The sequence below is a fragment of the Pithys albifrons genome, chromosome 6 (genome assembly GCF_047495875.1).
Source record: "Pithys albifrons albifrons isolate INPA30051 chromosome 6, PitAlb_v1, whole genome shotgun sequence".
NCBI classification, from domain to species: Eukaryota; Metazoa; Chordata; class Aves; order Passeriformes; family Thamnophilidae; genus Pithys; species Pithys albifrons.
In genome coordinates this window covers 47,948,035-47,967,882 of record NC_092463.1, presented here as the reverse complement: position 1 = coordinate 47,967,882, position 19,848 = coordinate 47,948,035, and the positions used below count along the sequence as shown (strand labels likewise).

At 36.8% G+C, this 19,848-nt stretch overlaps 1 protein-coding gene across 1 annotated transcript in view; it reads right to left on the bottom strand.

The window, feature by feature from the left end:
* MUC2 (mucin 2, oligomeric mucus/gel-forming) overlaps nt 1-17,327 on the bottom strand; it is a 59,216-nt gene extending 41,889 nt beyond the window's left edge. Inside the window, exons 1-20 of the mRNA XM_071559311.1 lie at nt 17,258-17,327; nt 15,395-15,659; nt 12,869-12,983; nt 12,655-12,745; nt 12,171-12,280; nt 11,733-11,949; nt 11,166-11,291; nt 10,302-10,419; nt 9,848-9,986; nt 9,089-9,199; nt 8,029-8,098; nt 7,330-7,467; nt 6,599-6,763; nt 5,948-6,042; nt 4,997-5,127; nt 4,114-4,365; nt 3,078-3,130; nt 2,691-2,800; nt 2,140-2,291; nt 111-249 (exon numbers count right to left, since the gene is read on the bottom strand). Coding sequence (XP_071415412.1) covers nt 111-249; nt 2,140-2,291; nt 2,691-2,800; nt 3,078-3,130; nt 4,114-4,365; nt 4,997-5,127; nt 5,948-6,042; nt 6,599-6,763; nt 7,330-7,467; nt 8,029-8,098; nt 9,089-9,199; nt 9,848-9,986; nt 10,302-10,419; nt 11,166-11,291; nt 11,733-11,949; nt 12,171-12,280; nt 12,655-12,745; nt 12,869-12,983; nt 15,395-15,659; nt 17,258-17,327 — 2,667 coding nt within the window. The remainder of the gene's footprint in view (nt 1-110; nt 250-2,139; nt 2,292-2,690; nt 2,801-3,077; nt 3,131-4,113; nt 4,366-4,996; nt 5,128-5,947; nt 6,043-6,598; nt 6,764-7,329; nt 7,468-8,028; nt 8,099-9,088; nt 9,200-9,847; nt 9,987-10,301; nt 10,420-11,165; nt 11,292-11,732; nt 11,950-12,170; nt 12,281-12,654; nt 12,746-12,868; nt 12,984-15,394; nt 15,660-17,257) is intronic.
* Nucleotides 17,328-19,848: the final 2,521 nt, after the last annotated feature.

Sequence of the window (19,848 nt, the reverse complement as noted above, 5' to 3'; positions counted from 1 at the left end):
TGAACACCTGAGGAACAGTGATGGCAGGCAATAAAGAATGACAAAACCAAAGAGGAAAGCAGATCTTCAAGGCAATCAAACACTATTTCAACCCTCCTGATTAGCATTACCTGAATAGCCACATATTCGCAATTCCCATCAAAGTCATAGAATTTTCCATCAAAAGTGATATAGTGGCCACTCCCATATATCATACAAGTCCCGTAGCACACATGATCAGTGCAGCTCCAAACTCCTTTTTGGCAGGTACTAGAAGAGAGTAGAGAAGTTAAATTTTTAGATCTCACCAAGAGTGTGGCATTTGGAAAACTGCAGAACAAATCCAGCAGCTGCCTGATACAATAGGATAATGTGCAAAATAGCCAAGTCTCAATTTCAAGAGTTTTGCCTGGTTTTAAGCCCGTAAAACTATTTTTAACTCCCATCAGCTACAATCTTTAGATCTGATAGCATTTATATTTAATAAATAAATGCATTTTCTCAACCAGAGACGTCTACTGAAAACAGAGGTAGCTACTACCCCAGTATTTTCAGCAGAATCTGCATTTCCTGTGGGGTGGTAGCCCTGATAAGGCTTGATGAGTTGAGGGAAACACCTCAGCCCCCCGGAGGGATGCTCCCAGCAGAGGACAAAGAGCTTTCAAGCTGATAAGATTAACAAAGGATGGAGTGTTGTAAAAAATGACACAGCCCTCTGCAATATCTTCTATGACTACTCAAGAAGCCACCTCTCAGGCATCTGTATCACCCCCAAAATATTGACGTTAGTCACACAAAACCACCTAAAGAAAAGAAAATGGTATAAAAAAAGATGGAGTAAAAGCCAAAACTGGGGAGAAATGCCATCATCTCTGCGGGGGTAACTTCTAGCAGCTTGTCCTGTCTCCTCCCACCTCTTGGAACAATGTAGGCATGAGAAACCATGTGTTTTCTATACTTTATATCTTATACTTTACTCTCTTACAAAGCTTATTTCTTTATACATTCTATCTTACATCTTATGCTTACAGCTACTTTGATTCTTACTCTATAAGCACTTTCTTTACTAACAGTGTTTTGCTACTTTAATGCTAATAACAGTATCTTGCTTTACACTTTGCCACTTACTAAGTATATACCTTACTTTATGTTAGTTATTGTGTTCTTTTGCAGTGTGCAGTTCTTTTTTCAACATTTGTGTTGATGAAAAGCAGCTCTGTTCTTTCCTTTTGCTTTGTGTTACAGAGAAGGTAGTGTGCAAGTTATTTTATTGCCCGATGTCTAGATAAGTGTTTTGGGTGGCTGTGTTTCTAGTTAGTAGTTTTCTGTTGCTAGTTTTTGTCTGTCATGAGAGTGGGATACACTGCTGTATTGAAACTTAAGTTTGATATGCTTGTCTCTGTAAAATGTGTTTTGTGCTGCTTTCTTTTGGGGTCTTTTGTTATCAATTAAATACAATCTTGCAGCTAAACGTTATCACCAGCAATGCAAACTCCACAATAACTGTCACATACTTGTATTAATAAATGTTATTTCAGGAGCTGCTGTGGGCAAAGTTCTTTTCTTGCTATTAAGTGTGGTCTCATATCAGAGGTTAGAAACCCTTCCGACCTGTGTGTTGTCCATAGTTGATAGGCAGTGTTGGGTGCATAAGGCTCTAATTTTCTGGAGATGCTTATATAGCTATAAGTCCTCCTGGCTTAAGTATGGTCTCATATCAGAGATCAGAAACCCTTCCAACCTGTGTGTTGTCCATAGTTGATAGGCAGTGTTGGCTGCATAAGGATCTGATTGTCTGGAGGTGCTTATTGCTATTAAGTTCTCCCTGACTTAAGTGAGTTCCTCATAGGGGAGTGAAAAATCTTTCCAGGCTGTGTTCTGTGCAGAGTTGATAGGCAGTGCTGGGTTCATAAAGCTTTGGTTGTTCCGAGTACGCTTATAGCTAATAACTTTGTATTAATACAGGTGGGACTAGAAGTCTTTGTATTTCTGTCTCTCCCCCCTTTCACGTGACAATTTTCTTAGATAGCAAAAAGTATTCCTGAAAACAAAAGATCATAGTTGCAGTTTTCGCAGCCACTCTAGTACATAAGCCTAGACATGACTATTAATATCCTGCATAGAATATATTCTAGAAGAGAGTTCAAAATTATAATTTACCAGGTGTTGCAGTCCACTGTTATCTTCTGTCCAGAAGAATACCACTGGTTGTTATGAGTGCATGGGCAGTCCTTCTCCTCAACACAGCCCCCTCTGCCATCATCAAACAAACCTTCAGGACACACACAGCCTGAGATACACTCTGTCTGGAACTGAAGAATAGAAGAAGAAAAGGTTACCTTATGATAAAGTACTGCATTTTAATTCCACTGTTTCACAAGCACTCTAAAAACTGCATTCATAAACAAACAGCCTAATATCAATTAGTTCTATAAGGTTCTTCTTTCTAGGTTAGTAAAGTTTTTCTTTCTATTTTGGTTGTCTCGTTTGGGAGTTACAACTCTACTAAAGACACAGCAAAAAGAAAGAGGAGAGGAAAACTATAAGAGGATTAATCATGAAAATGGCAACAGATTAACATCACTGGGGAGGAAAAAATGGAAGATTAATTCAAAGAAAAATTGTTAGTTGCAACGGTATTTTCTGTGTAGCACTGTCATTTAGAGAATACAGAATAAAGAAAACATGACAAAGAAAAGCTGAATACATACGTGATCAGTTTGGGGAGTATGACAGCTGAGTTGTAGAGGTGTTTGTGAAGTCCACTTTGAGAATGCATTGCAGTCAAAGTATGTCTTGTTAGAAGAACATTCTTTTTCACCTGAAAGGTACATTTTTGGCTTAGAATAATCAAGAAAAGGCAAAAGGAATGTGTGTGAAGGGTGGTAGTTACTGAGACAGACATCTTAGCACATGCTCTATCCTTCTGAAAAAAGAGGCTTAGTGAAGAGAGAACAAAGGGGAAAAGTGTTACTGTTTTACATAAAGAGAAAAAATGATGCAATACAAGTACGTGGAGAATTCAAAAGGGAAGTAGGTTTGGGTTTGGAGGTTAGTTACAGTTTTTATTTTATCTTACTTTTTGGAATGTCACTTACTTTCCAGTCTTATTTTCACTGAGGTACACTGGACCTTTGCATTTCGGCAAACACTAGAAGAGTGAAGTAAGTAGAAATTAAAAAAATACCTGAAAAAAAAAAAACACAAACACCCCAACCCAAACCAAACCACCACCAACAACAACAACAAATGCCCAAAACAAACAACAAAAACCAAACCACCAAAAAGCAAGCTCAGTGTCTTCAATTTAAGTATAATGATTGGTTTATATAAATTTAAGAGTATTTCTCAAAGATGTCCTGCATAATTTCTACTGATATTTCAAAGACAATTCTATTGAAACACAATCATGATTTTTTACTTGGAGAAGATGTGTAGCAAGACTTTAGGTCTAATGCACAGAAAGGTTATGTTTTAAAGGGTGACAGTGATTTTATTAGCCCTTAATATTGTAGGTTTTGATGACCAAGGCAAGAGATAATAATGAAACAGATAAAAATTAAAATTTAAATTAAAGTCTACATTTGGATATACAGTCTACTGTCATGCTTATTCGACTCATATGCTGGAAATTTGTTGGCCTGTATGCTGCTTCTCCTGGATGAGAGAAGGTGAGTGCACCAATGATTCACGCAGTAAACAGTTGCTAAGGTTCATGGCAAAATTCAACAGAATCATGAAAACTGCTTTTAAAAGCCTATGGTATACTAAATACATATCAAGGGGACCTTCCTCCCATGGAAAACAAAAGTAATCTGTCTCTGCCAGAAAAGGAAACATCAGCATAATATATAGTTGACCTTTATCTTCCTTCTATCCCCCTGCTTAACAAAGCCCTATTAATAGTGTAACTTTAAAGTAACATTTATCTGTGAATATCTCAAATCTCCAAAGCAAGCAGCACTTGTCAATTATTGATAAATTACATTGCAACAGGATAATACTTTGCTCAGCACGAAGATGTTGTATTACAAATGTTCATTAAAGCACATAAAAAGCTAAGCATCTTACACCTAATAAGCAAATTTTTAAAGGCTTTTACCCCCATAAACAAGAAGACACAGCAAAACATACCAGCGTTCTCCATCTTTTGTAAAATATTCCCCAGGTTCCAGGTATGATCCCTTGTAATAGCATGGGCACTGGGAGATGGGCACACAGTTACCCTGTTTATCCAAGTATGTGTTATGTGGGCAGCCACAGCCATCCACAGGAGCAAAGTCTTGCAAGCAATACTTTTCACCATCAGCAAGGGAACGACAGGTTTGCTGGCACATTGTAATATTGTAAAGGAAGACTTGATTTCCTGGGCAGGCAGACACTTCACTGCCTGGAGGTAAAATAAACAAATTGGTAAATAACAGACATGGGATGGACTCATTTTGGTTTCTTTGGCTGTGCAGTATGTAAGAATAAAAACATTCCCTTAGATTTTATTAAAGTACAAAAATATCAGAAGTCACAAGTAACGCTAACCTAACTTTACCAGTTGAAGACTTATTTTTGACTGCTACTAGTATTTTCTACTTTCATATCCCTATTTATTTCACATACTGATAATCAGAGAGAGAGTACAATATAATAACCTCCTAGTCTCAACAATACCAGACTCCTGATGAAAAGCAAGCATGATGATAAAGATACTGATAAACAAAGGCAATGCAAAAGCCCTGATGGCTGGGATTCCATTAGTGAAAGAAACAGCATTATTAAACTGGGGAAAGATGGTGAAAGTGAAAAATAATGCTTTCCACTTTTAAATATGTCATGAACAAATTACAACTAAAGAATATTACATGAATTAATAAACATGGTAAGCATTGTCTCTTTTAGTTCCATTAGACATTTCTAAGGTACTCCAAATCTCTTAACATTTTGATGACTAACAACCAAATTTAGAGAGAGCCTGTTTATTTCTCATGGCTAATTAATTTCAGAGGGATTACAGTTCCACTACTTACTGCAGACACTGTTTCTCCACCCTCCCAGTATGATCCCTTTGAAAGCACAGGCTCTTGAATAAGAGGACAGGGCAGCACACAAACATTCTTCATTATCTTCACAGAGGCAGGTGTCATATTTACATTTCTGAAAGAATTAAAGGATCAGTAAACCCACAGGAAGCCAATGGGCAATGGCAACTCAGTTATTACAACAATAGAAGGAAGAGACAAAGATCAGAGACTGAAAGTACTGCTTGATTTCATATACAATGAAAATATTTGGATGCTTACTCTAAACTAAGCCAAGCCTCTTGAATATTTAAAAAGTATCCAGCCTTCTGACAACACCTTTTTCAAATTATATTGATACCATTTTTTTGCCCAGTTATGAATTAGAAATGCAGAGATCCACAAAAATTAGAAATGGTAATGGCAAAATATTAACCAGATCTTTGAAGATCTTCACAACATTTGAGCTCAGACTGAGTTTCAAGTATAAAAAATAACTTAGGAATTTATTCTTTTTCCACAGGTAAGCCTCACTTATGCCCAACAGTGACAAGGACAGGCGAAAAAACTCGTGGAGATTCTGGCAAGAAAATGATTTGATGTTACATTCCAATCAATACAGGATTTTTTTTTCATGACTATATAACAGAATGTTTAACTGTAGTCAGTTCACATTTGCATCTCTTGAATCTTCTTTTCAGTTCAAATATCCAATCCAATAAAAATGTTCATTAAATTCAAAACATAAGAAAGCAAACTTCAGCAGCACCCCTAAGACTCTTATCAGAGGAGATACTTTGGATGCATGATATGTTGCTTGAGTCAATTAATCCAAAAATTACACCAGCTCTTACCAGCAAGCTACTCTAATTTCTCAAATGTTTGAAAAACAATAAATGTCTACAGCTAACCATTTAGAATAATGCAGTACTAAAAAGAGTGCAAGATTACAATACCTTATAGTATTCTGAAGGATCAATGACTAAGTGGCATCTTGCAAAAGGACCTTCTGGGTTTTTCAGCAAAGAACACCAATGCTCAGCATAATTTGCTGGGGGCGGAGGGGAGGGGAAAGGAGGAATTAGTCACATTTTCTTATCTTCCTTTTGCCATGTCTAGTTATACTAAAACATAAATGCAGTACAACAAAACAAATGAGAGAACTGTGCATTTTAGGGTGTGGAGAAACTACATGCAACCATTGTACGTGTATTTTTATTCTTTGATTCAGACACATGCAATCATAAAATCAAAAAATGTATCTTACTGCTGCAACTTCTTTACATGGAACTGTGATAGCCATTTGCATACCATAAAGCTAAGTTAAACATAAGGATAAACAATACTAAGAAACACAAGCTGCCTTTGCAGATAAATTAATTATCCTACTTTCCGATCTTCCAGCTCAGAATCCTTCTACAATCATCCCCTAAACTTTTGCTTCAGTTTAACAGGAAATCAGTGCTTGTATGTATACAGACTTGCAGATATTAATCTAAAAAATCTTTAGTGCCACACTCCAACTCTTACATGTCTGTTGCAGTAATATGCAACAAGCACTGATCGTTGTGGCAGAAGCCAACTATCTGACTTACTCCTGTACCTACCACTTTCAATGCTGAGACTGCAGGGATCTTCCAGCTTTTCTACACGGTCTGTACAGATGGACTGAGCTTTCCACGTGTTAGCAAAGGCAGATCCTGTAGCTTCTACCAGCCCACTGGTTGTTTTAAAGTCATCACCTTCCATTCCATTAAAGTTTCCACAAAGACCTATTGGAAAAGAAGACAAAAATTTTACATAATCATTACTCATATTAAAAGGTCAATGGAAAGGGACAACTGATAACAAACACTAGAAACAGAAGTTCATACAGTTGATTACTCCATCTCAATATCAATGCAAACTATAAATGCTGAAGTTTTAGGAGCCCTGTTTTAAATCTGCAGCCTCTTGAGAAGAATAGTCTTTATGAAGATACCTTTAACTCAGGAGATTACCACCCCAACCTGTATTTTTTATGCTTTCTGATGATACTGAAAACATAAAATGCACCAAAGCATGTTTTTGTGGTAGTTAAAAATAAAACTAAATACAAAAGCAAGGAATATTCTAAGAAATATCTATGTACTGGCAGCAGAGTTATAGATCATTTCAATGTGAAAAAAATGAAAACACATCAGTTCAGTGGAGTTGACTTTCTTTCACTGATTTGTTTTCTGCTTTTAGTTTCCTCTTCTCAGATCAACAAGTAGCATGAGTTATCCCTCATGTAAAGAATACATAAGTCTAGCTGTGGAACAGCATGGCTTTGCTTCCTAGTTAAATACACACTTGCCTTGAAGATTTCCTTGAACTGATTGATCCGCAGTCACAAAGAGCTGCATGATTCGAAGCAGCTGGATCTGCAGCTGAATCCCAAAAGAAGTTTGTACAACAATGTAGTTGGAAGATGGCTGGAATACTGAGAAGCTGGCTGAAAAACAAAACGTGAACTGTGCAGTAAATACCCAAAGACGATCCCAGAAGAAATACTTTTTATTTGATTCTAAGGTATCGCCTGGCATGAAAACTCTGAGAACAGGGTCAAATTATTATTTTTTATTTTTAATAATCAGTGGCCAACTAGATATGATAATGCTCCTCACTAACTTAAAAAGTTGATTACTCATCTCTGAGATCAGAAGCAAACAGTCATTCCCACACCATGTAGCCAGATTTGGAAAGTGCTAAATACACCTCTTGAGAGGTAAGTTAAATTATTTGCTTTAAATTTAGGCCACAACAATTTCTTTTACCCAAGCTACATGCCAAAGTATATTCAGGAGGTATGAAAAAAGTGAAGGGGCATTTTTTCAATCACTCACTCTATACAGAGTCAGTCTGCCCATAGCTATTAAATCACATTCATCTCCAACTTGTTTTTAAATCTGAATAAATTTGTTATGTCTCTTTTCCACTTTTGCCTCTGAAAAAATACATCCCTACATGAGAAGTCAAATGTGTGACACTAGATATACAAGGCTCTGTCCCTTACCTGACACATGAGGCACATTCACTCTCATCTCATTCAGTAGCACACTGCCATCTGATCTGAAAACCACCACCTGTATAATGGTAAATAGAATCAATGTGGTTCCAGGTGCTGGGAGGAAAAGGAACTAATAAAAGGAAAATTAACAGAAGAAACATTTTGTGCATTTAAGCTGTGACTAGAATTTCAAATTTTTGAAAGGAAGAATTCATCGGAAAATTTAAATGGCTGCAGACCTATAGGATACAAGCAAGATTTCATCTTGTTATTCAGTGTTTCACTTATACCTGTCTACAAAAATTTATAGCAGTAATGAAATGCAAAACTCCTTTATATGGGGCATTTTGGTTTCAGCAAGTAAAAGAAAATGTTAATCTTCAGGATCTGTAGCAAGTTCCTATTACTAATAAAAGGATGTGCCACAGCTTCACTGTAATGGTTTAGTATGAGTCCAGCATGGTCAGAAAGTAGTTTTTAAACTTTCTCATAAAATACTAGTCTGTACACAGAGAAACATAAAATGATTGGTTTCTGATTTTGTTTTCTTTTGTTCTAGTTATGCTAGCAAATAAATGGAAGTCTAGAAATACATGAGAAAAATTATGTGTATGTATGTAAAATTATATATAAATATTATCTATGTATTCCTATAACCAAACAGAATACTGAATTGAATATTTGAGAAGGTTGGATGGTATCAAGATTCAAAGACAGAATTTCTTCTGAAAAAGATCTATAAAATTATACTAGAATAAAGTAAAATAATGTGAGGGGAAGAAGAATGAGATTCTTGCTTCCAGACACCTGGAATACTGTGAGAATAATCATATAATACAGAGCAGAGAAGGGAAGAGGGGAAAATGTCAGCTGTTTTGAATCTCATCTTTTGTTAAGTTTAGGTCTATTCTGAATTCTTGAGGCAGAAACCTGAGTTGTTCTTAAGCCTGTCTGAGGTGCCTTATCTATCCACAAAAACAACTACAGAAGAACTAACTGTTCCTCCACAAGAAGGGAAATATGCGATTTTCAACATGTCTAGCAGAACCCACAGAACAAAACTTACATTTCTTTTGTGATCCACTAACAGCACAACAGTCTTCAAGCAGGTTTGCCTGTCTGTGGAGCCACAGGGCACCAGCTCCACCAGGAGAGCATAACTGTCATTTGCAGTACCCTACAATCACAGGGAAATATATGTCCTTTAGTCCAGCCAAATCTCACAAGATGACTTCAAAACAAAGACTAAATTTGTCTGTTACAATAAGTTTACTACAGACCTTAGCTATTAAGACCACAATGTCAGTACTAACTCTTGCAGCTGAACACTTTTTCAAACAAATTCAGTGGTATGGTTTCTAGCTCAACAAGATTTTTGCCATTCTCTAGAAGAACAGGTACTTACTATTTTAAGGACAGATGAATGAAATAGCTCCCTACCTCATTTCCCTGGTTGACATTGACACTCAGAGAAACAGCTACTACAGAACCGGCTGAGAATTTCTAATCCTGAGATCTGCCAATTTTTGGAGTTTACCTGTCCATGCAGCCAGAGTGACTTTTTGATTTCTTTTACACAAAGGACTCAACTGCATAATACAGCATAGGTTGTCTTCTAACTGAGTTAATCTCCTATTGCTATAAGTCCTCAGCTTCCCCCTAAGGCTCTTGCACCCGACCCTGAACTTCTTAGTATAACTTTCAGCATTTCTGCTTCCCTCACCCCTTGAAAGTGAAATAAAACTATAACTCACAGCTGTTACATATCAGCCCACAGACACACATATTTACTCTACAAGTATGTATACCCTACAGTACACAGCACCTTGGCCAACACGTAGTAACAGTCTCCATGAAAGGTGTATTTCTTCCCATCAAAGGTGGTGATATGGGAACCTCCTTCCACTGAACATCTTCCTGGACAGGGTAAATCTTTGCATGTCCATCTGCCTGAATTACAGGTGCTATAAACAGAAAAATAATTTTTAAAAACCCTGTAGGTATTACAGGAGCTGAGAACACTGAAAGCATCTGTATACCTAGCAAACAGCAAGATGTACCCAGGTTGTTTAAAACTGTATTTTTGAGCACTTCCTTAGGAGTTTTTCTGGCATATGTCATAGATTCAGGAAAACTTCTCAGAAATTTGGTTCTATACATATGCAACATCAAGTTCAGAATGTTTTCAGGACATGTCCTATGATCAAGTGGAAGTTTGAAAAACACAAACTCATCTACAATCATTCAAAGAATGGTGTATAAATAGCCAGAATCCTTACCATTCTTCACATTCATTGGAAATGCTTGCTCCAGGTGAATACTGCTTTCCGTGGAGTTTGCAGTGGCATTGGCTAACAGGTATGCAGCCTTTTTCAGTAATATCATCATACACAGTTCCTACAAAACACAATATTAACTATTCCATCTCTTTTTGAAATAAGCAATTTCCACAGAGGAGAAACTCTCCATTTGCTACACAGGCTCAGTTTACCAACACTGTAAAGAACACTGTTTATACTTTTTGTCATATAAGGCACCTGGAAAACACTTTCATCCAGCTTTGAAAAGTCAAATCTTTTCATTTATAGAATTACACATAGATAAAAATCTTACTGTAAGTACACAAGAACAATCTCAGAATGTTATATGTTTAGATTTTCCATCCTTCTGGTATATTCTGAAAACTATAAGAACAATCTCAGAATGTTATATGTTTCGATTTTCCATTCTTCTGTTATATTCTGAAAACTATAATTGTAATCTTCTTTTTCAAGTTTGACAGCAAGTCTGAGAATTTCACTCTATCCCTTAGTGCTGCTCTCTGGCAAATGATGTCCATTGTCTCAGAAGTATTCAAGCTAAAAAGGTTGATTTCCTCTATATTATCAGGAGCTCATTTGTTGAGAATTAATGATTTATTACATGTCATTGTGTTAATATGTTTGAACTATAAAATAATTGGTTAATTAATCAATTATGACTTCCTTAAAAAATCATACATTAATGTTCCCCTAGAGGGGAAAATAAGGAGAGCAGTGTTCATTTTTAAAATATAATTTGACTACATTTAACATTATAGCTATGATCCTCTTGGCCAGGGCTCTTGGTTTTGTTCTACACACAGTAGCTAGAATGACACTTGCCTTCAGGGCAGAAACAACCGTCCATGTAGTGTTCCTCACAAAGGCTGCTGATCTCCAAGTGTGAGCACGTATCCATGCAGGGGGAGCTGCTTTCTCTGTAGACCATGGTATCAGGACAGGTCTTGGCTGAAAGAATAAGAAATACACCAGGAGATTTTCAACTCAAAAGTCCATAATTCATCAGACACCATAGATGATACACCCTAGTCCCCTCAAGTCAGTGACATCTCAAGCCAGTCTCCACATGGCAAAGCATGTTCATCTGTTTCTGAAATGCTTTCTCTGGTTTATACATTTACTTACAGATCAAATTCTCAGTCATCTGTAGCATCAGCCCTCACAGCTTTTTAATGGGAACAGAATTCCTACTTGCTGAAAAAGGTATCTTAATAACAAGGGTAATAGAAGAAAAAAACAGGGAGAACATACTATGTAATTTATTAGACTACTAATATGAAATTTATAATAAATGCCAAAAGTTTTGTAAAGAAGTAATGAATTTAAATGTTTCATGGGGCTACATCCATGCAGTATTTAGGTCTTTGTAAAATTTGTGTAGTTGCTTACGACAAAAGCTCTGCGTCCTCCATTCTCCTGGGCGGCCCCCTGCATGTGAGCACTGGCGAGAATATTCAGAGATGGTGCTGCAGAGGCAGAAGGAGTCGTCACGGCCATTACAGGCACACTTGTCCTGCATGCAGGCTTGGATGTATGTCTCCAAATGAAGACGTAACCGACAATCAGCAAATGCAGAGGAAGTCAGCAGCCTCTCACACTCCTTACGCTAGGGAGAGAGAGTAATAATGTTTGAGAAATTTGCAAGCATCTCAGCTTCTGGTCTCTTCCTATCTTGCATAAAAACTGCTGTCTTCTGAACAGTTATTCAAAACCAGAAAAAGCAACCATTTGTCCTGGAATGGACAGTCTTCCCAGCTCCTCACGACCAACTCCCCATAGCACAAGAATGTGTCCATGCAAGTGAAGTTCACCTGTAGAAATACTCACATGCCCATTACAGCTCGGAAGAGCCTGAGTTTCATCTGGATCTTCACATCTGACATTGGGTTTGTTGATCTTCTGCAAATTCCCATATGTAATTGAATTGTAGCTTGCATCTATGAGAAAAAAATTAAGAGGACATGCTGAGCCTCAAAAATTGACAAAGACTACCTGATTCCTGGGACTCTTCTGATCAAGGAAAACAGTTACTATGGTACCAAATACACCTGTCAGACACAGGTATTTGCTCTGAATGATGTCTAACAATGTTGAAAAATTTAAAGGGGAAGAAAGAAAAGAAGGCTAGAAGAGAAAAGAACAGTAAGATTCATCTGGAATAAAATAACCTTAGACCAGGAATGCAGCACTGGAACATAATATTAAATCTGGGGCAATCACAGAAATCTCTCAAGTCAAATTTGCCTTCCTGTGATGCTTCTGTGCACATTGCTTGTCAGCCTATCTCTGTCAGTATTGTAGGATGACTCACCTCCCCTGATAAACTCATTGTAGATTGGAATTCCATTGTAATCTCCACAGAGGCCACAGGTATGGTTATTAAATTTGTTGTCCAGCTCCACCTAAGTAATGGAAATAAAGAGAAAAAACATAAAAGCATCATCTTTTTTCCCTCCTTTTTTTCCTCTACTATGATAGAGAAATATCCCAGGAAATACCAATAAAAATACTTTGATCATACATACCATCAGTGCATCCTGCTGATTCCACATCAGAACCATGCCTAACTTGGCATAAATCTTGGTGTAAATGTCATTGCTCTCAATGAGCACACCAGAGCTGTAATAAGGTGTCTTCACACTATAAAGAAAATGAGAGACTTTGCATTAGTTTGGAAACATAAGTCCTGACAGGAATGTCTGTAATAAGCCAAATACCCTAAGGAGCAGAGAAACTAGTTGCTGTCTACCTCATCCTAGCTGCACAGGATGCCTTGTTTCAATGAGATGTAAAATCTCTCTCTCCAACACTTGGGACAATAACTCCTTGCCTTTAAAAGGCAAAGCTACTTCAGAGGCAAAGCATACCCAAGCTACAGGTTTATTAATAAAAAAACACCAAAATATCAGGTGTTTTCAGATTAATCAAAGGAAAATCCATCATAATTGTGGTATTAACAGAGGATATTCAAATACTCAATAAAAATTTACTTCAATGAAATAAGTCACAACATAAATTAGAGACTTTCTTTACTAAAAGATCTGATAACCATTTCAGAGAGAATGAATGTTCCTTTGCAAGGAAATTCCTTTTCAAGAGAGTTTAAAAGTACAGGCAGATAGAGGGACTGTCAACAAAATTTTGAAAAGAAAGGAGCACATTAACAGGAATTTGGTAGTTATTTCAGTACTACGTTACGTAGTTTTTGGTTGACAGGACCCAACTTGTTAATGGTGACAGAAGAAACTTTACAGGGGGCTGAGAATAGATATTCATTTCATTCAACAATAAAGGGATTCTGGCAAGCAGACTCATTCTATAAAATCTAGAGAATTAGAGTCTTTTCAAACAGAAGCAGTATAAAATGAAATCCAATCAAAATAACTGATTCATTTTGTACAGATTGGTCAATATAATTGCTATCCAACAGGATTCATGCACATCTTCTCTTAACTAGTCTCTGGACTGGGAGAGCTTTATTACCTGATTTCCTGTCACTGGAATTCTTCCAACTATTTGCCTCAGGCATTTTTAACATGGCCAAATAACTTACACTTCTAAATACCATGTGTAAATACAGAAACCATCATTTCTACTTTTGACTGCATTGTTCATCCCCTGGGATGTCTTGAGAGAACATTTTTTGCAAGAGGGATTATAAAACATTGGGCACCTTTTCACCTTTCAGCTATGACATCATGGAATATTTATCTTTTTTTCTAACACTAGGACACTCAATCATTCAGTGGACCAGGTACTATAAGGTAAATTCTTAATTTACTATAAGGCAAACTCAAAATCTTTTAATGTTACACTTTCCACTTTAGTACTGTGGTATGCTATTTTACATGACAATTGTTCACATATCATTTAAAAATCAACATGGTTAATTGAGTTTTACAAAAAAACTGTATTCCCCATGCAGCAAAAACCTGTTCAGAAGGGATGTATGGTTTTATGAACACCACCTAAGACAAAAAGAGGCTCAGTTTACAAGAAACATTTTTAAAGGATTTCTAACTTGTTTTTCATGGAGTTCTTTTTAAGACCTGAGTACCTGATAAAAAAGCCTTTTCAATTTGGAGCAACAATGCATTTTTTATAAATTTCCATCATTTTGTTATGCGTTCTGGTATGACCTTTGGAAAACTGAATGATATTTTTAACCTTTGAACATATTTTCTTTGCAGCAGCTTTCAAACTTCAGAGCAAAAGCCAAAATCTGGACAAAGTCCTACAATGACAATTTTTTTTTAATTATGCCAAAACATTCTAGTAGCCAGTTTCTTCAGAAACTCCAGAACTATTTCCTAACTTCTGAGTTGTCTCTCTTCTTTCAGTGAGTGTATTTGCACACTCTGACGGGATTGGTTAATGATAGGAAAGGTTAGGTTGAGACACTATTTGGCATCAGTAATGGTGTCAGACTAGTTTCTTGTGTAGCCCTATTACAGAAGGAGAAAAATACTACTGCTTACTGTAAAAAAGTACATACTGCAACATATAAATTAGAGTAAATTTTGAGCTGTGTTATATCTGTTAAAATCCCTTGATAAATGGCTATCAGATCTTAAAGAATTATTTATGAAGATCAGAAAAAACCCACCTCTCTACTGTCAAAAAATAAGAGGAAAATACCCTAAGGAACTGCATTTTCTTTTAAAGGAATTGTTAGACCATCTGCTAAAGTAAACTCAAGGTGATGCCACAAAAAAAATCGTGCTATGTTATTCTATGGCAGTGAAAGATGTGGCTCATGAGATATATTTTTTCCTGAACAACTGGCAGAACAAATCACTCAAACTTCTTCCTGACTTTCATTTAAGGAATCTCTTATGCCAATGTAGATATCACGATTAAAAGTAAAACCTCTCCACAAAGCGATTTTTATGCTGGATTTCAAAAGACCTCTTTTTTTTTTTTTTTTTAAATTGTGGAAGTGCTTTGCAACAGTTACCACAATAGAGTACAGACAGCTGTGTAAAGTATCAATCCTGCTTTTATCTTCCCAACACCTTTCTCTGAAATAGTATCATATTAAAGGAACTTACATTCGCCCATCCACCACAACCAGTTTTGGTTTGAGGTACACCATGATGTCCTTGATTTTTACCAGAATATACTGGATCTCAGGGTGGTTATGGCTGTTCAAAGCACGCTGGATGTGGACAGAGAACTCCGGGTAAGACTCTCGGCAGTCGGAAACAAAGTTATACTCGCAAATGCCAGGAAATTGGTAAATGTCTCCATCAAAGGTTTTGAAATGGTTGTTTCCCCAAGTGCTGCAGACATAGTGGCCATGGCTTCTTGTCCTTCCTGTTAAGATGGAAGATAAATAGACATGAAAAAATGTGCAATAAACAAGTTAGTGTGAGAAAGGATAAGTGTTCCATTTTAGAGTAAAGATCATTTGCAATTATGTGCACAGTGATTCCAGAGAATTCAAGCTGGTCAAATGTCTGTTAATTAAGCAGAAAGACGTTAATCTCTCATGGTAAATAAGACATTAATAAATACTGCTGAGATTCAGGTATATCCTACAATCCTCACTGAGGTGAAGGAACTTGTCTGCATGAGTTGGGGAAACTTAATGCTCTGACAACTAACAAGTTGGTGCATCAGTGCAATGCTTTGCCAAACATATTATTCTATTCTGAATCACAGCATTATTTTTATCAATATTAAATATTCCAAAGGGCTCTCTCATTCCCAGATGCAACATGTACTAGAAAAAAAGGAGTTAGGAAACCAAGAAAATACCACCTACTCTGGAAGGCAAATAGTTTAAATGTTACGAAAGGACTTGTGCATAACAGGTGATTTTAGGAAATTATTTATTTTCCTAAAAGCAATAGTGATTTCTATTACTACAGAATAGAAATTCTTTGGAAGATAGGTTATAAAATCACCAAGATAGGAGGAAAAAAAAGTTCCAATACCAAAAGATTAAGATGATGTGTTCCCTTCCCATCTATACTGGCAAATAATACAAATTAACACAACATCTGATAAATCTCCAGATACGGTAGATGAGGAGTGAATCAAAAAAGCTGAGCATCCATGTAAAACTTGACACATCTCTCATCTTCACAAGATTTTCATGCAGCAAACCTGCTAAACAACCTCTAGGTCTCTGTACTTTGACAGTATCAGTCATACCAGATACATTCAACGTTCTGGCATCCTTCTCTCTCCAGATGCAAGGCTGCACAGAGATTCTCCCAGATCTTACAGCTGGGATGTCAAATGCAAGGTAATGCTTTCCTCTAATTGTCAATTTCAAGACACAGCAGAGCAAGCTCAGTATCCCAAACCTGATCACTGGACAAAACTCATCACCTATTCCTCTGAAAAACAATTTTAAGTTTTCATTATGAGTACTCCGTTTCAATACTTAAAAGCTGATAATAAATAGACTAAGTTGGAGCTTTTACAAAGGGATTATTAATGTCCTAAATGAAAAAAATTAGCCTTGTCCAAGATTACTAAGTATTCACTTTTGAAGAAAGAATTTATGATGTTCCAAGTAACAGAAGGCACCATCATCCACCTTCTTCATTGCTGTAAAAATGGACCTCTTAAACTCCTACAATTGCTTTTTGCCAAGTAGGTGCCATACCTAGGAAAGACTCAAGACATTGAAAGAAAAATAACATTGGAAATATTTTCCAAGCACATCAAACTAGATATTAATGTAGTAAATTTAGGCACTAATCTCTCCAAAGAAAGCAGTATCTACCTATGTTACCTGAGTCATGCTGCCTCAATATTTGAACGCTTAAGAAATTTAAGACATCTTAAAACTCCAGTGCAATATTTAAATTCACTGCCTCCTTCTACCTCTGCGGAGGTATTTTAATTCTCTCTCTCTTTCCCAGAAGGCAGTTTGCTACCATTTCATTTCTAGAACTTACCTTTTCTTATTTCATTAGCATAGGAAAGAGCCAGCCAGAGTATGAAAAGGCTGGCTGCTCTTAGCCCCATGGTGGCTAAGGTGGGTGGATTGGGAGCTCCACCGAAAACTCTGCTTTATATAATATCCACTGATGCAATTGATTCTATCACTGGGGAGGAGATACAGAGGGAGTAGGAAAGAGGAGGGATAAAAAACCAGGTGTGGTATTTACAGAAGATAAGAAGTAAACAGACGCATTTTTCCCCATAAATGAAGGAATTCAGCATACAGGAAATGGTATAATATTGATTCAGTAATCATGCAATTTTTTTATTACACTATTTCATCTACAGGATGCTGTGCTTTTAAATCCCTCAAATGCTCACACCAAGTGTAACCTTCAGTAACTCTTAAAACAAATAATGAATTTTGGGGTGGTCTTTGCAAACTGTAACAGCAACTCCATGTACACAGCTAAGTTGACCCTTTTTTAGATAACATTGGATGTGTATGTTCACAGGTGTAAGTTGGAAGCTTGAATCTTTTCCATTCAGGTTTCTTTGCCACAAAAGTTCTAGATGTGTAACCAGTCTCATTCATTTCTTGGGACCACTCCTCAGTTCAATAAAATGGCATTTTTCTTCCATGCGGGTGTAGAGGTACTCTAAGCCAACCACCTCTAGATTTCAGTGGCTGATTTTCTCTGCTCCAGCTTTGTCCTGGCTGTACAGAGAGCATGATTCCTTCTTAGCTATGAAGTTAAAACAGGGCTATTTTCCTTCTTAGAGTGGCCAACAATTTCCCATTGTCCCTTCTTCTGACATACATGTGGCTTGCTGTGACATCTCAAACTGGAAAACAGGGAAATCAACAGGCCTTTAAGCACTGAGACCACTCTTACAGAATTCACACTCAAGCCTACATGGCTGTGATGATCTGAAGAGAAGTAAATAAAGATCTTTATCTTCAAATTCCTAAGTGCACGTACTTTTGCTAGCATTAGAAAGCATCCTAAACTGCACTGTCTCTGTTTCCTTATTGCCAGAAGGGTAATGATCCTGCCTACCAGCTGCTTTATATGCCTTTCAGAAATAATCAGTCATTGAGGTAGACATCATAGTCAGTTTTATTTCTTGCTCAGCTACCTTACAGCTTTTTGGATTACGCATTTTAATCCAGAGGAATCCTACTGTTAATGAACAGCATCCATATGTATGCATTAATTTATTTACTATAAATTGTATACAGTCTGAAGTCATCAATCATTTGGCAATGAAGGTAATTCTGCTTTAGCATTAGCATCTTTGCCTTAAGCTTACATCAGTTATCTATATCTGAGTTGACCTGCCTATGGAACTTCATACCATTCCTTGCATCAAGTCATCTTCCTCTTTCCAGTATCAGGTGCTCACGTGCCCTTAGTACCAACAATACTACTTACACTTCTCCATGATACCACTGTGCAAGCAGCATCACAGAGCAACTGATGAGGAGTATTTTCATATTTGGGTTCCATAGTTGAATATTACAGAGATTTGGGGTTTTTTCTAACATTCCCAAAGTCTGTGAATAGAAATAACAACTTCCCCGTAATCTTTCACTGTGTGCCTGACCTAGGAACCCCAAAACAGTGCTACAACAGTCATTGCTAAAATTCAAAGCTTAAAAAATAAAAGTTGTTTGCATGGCAAGCATGTTATAGAAGCAGACGCAGGAGGAGAGATAAATAATGTGTTTTGAGTCATAGTTGTGTCAATGCATTGTTTCCCTAGACTCAAACTTTTATGAGACTATTTCTAATCATTCCATCACCATAGCTAATTTTTAACGTTCATTTACTTACAGTGTAAATTTACTTTGCAGTATACTTTTTGTTAAAAAGACAATCTACGTGAAAGATTATCTTCATTCTGAATCATAGCAGAAGAAAATAGCCTACATGAAACATTTATATAACTTCAAGGTAAAACTTAGCAGAGACCTGGCTGGGTTTATTTAGGAAGAATAAATAATTTTTCAAGAATGTGGGGTCTATTTCTATCTGTTAACTTAGGGAGAGGAAATCTCATTGTAGTCTTGTCACAGCAATCATGGGATGACCATTTCTCAAATCTCTCAGAAAGTGCAATTACACCCGGTACTGAGTTTTTCTTCTTTTGTTTTCCTGACTTGCTGATTGCAGGCTGTCAGACCAGTAGGTAATGTTCTGTCAGTGATGTTGCTCTGCAGAAGCAACCATGGGATTTTGATCTGCTATTCTTCCACCTGTGAACATTTAACCAGAGCTCACAAAGCCTTACACATCACCTTATGATATACACACCACTCCTTTTATCTCAAGCACAGAGATGGATTGCCTGAGCTTCCTGGACAACCATTCTAAAATAGGTCTTGCAAAATCTAGCCAGAGTATGAATTAAGAGATTTATGATATACAATCATGGCACTTCCTTGACTGAGACTCCGGCAAACCCTCCATAGCACACCATGGCAATAACTTAAGCAAGCACAAAGAAAAGCAGCAGAATGGTGAAAAGTGCATGAGAGAGAGTGTTAAAGCAATGATATAGAAGTGGTGGAGATAAATTTCATTTTGACATGCATGTTGTC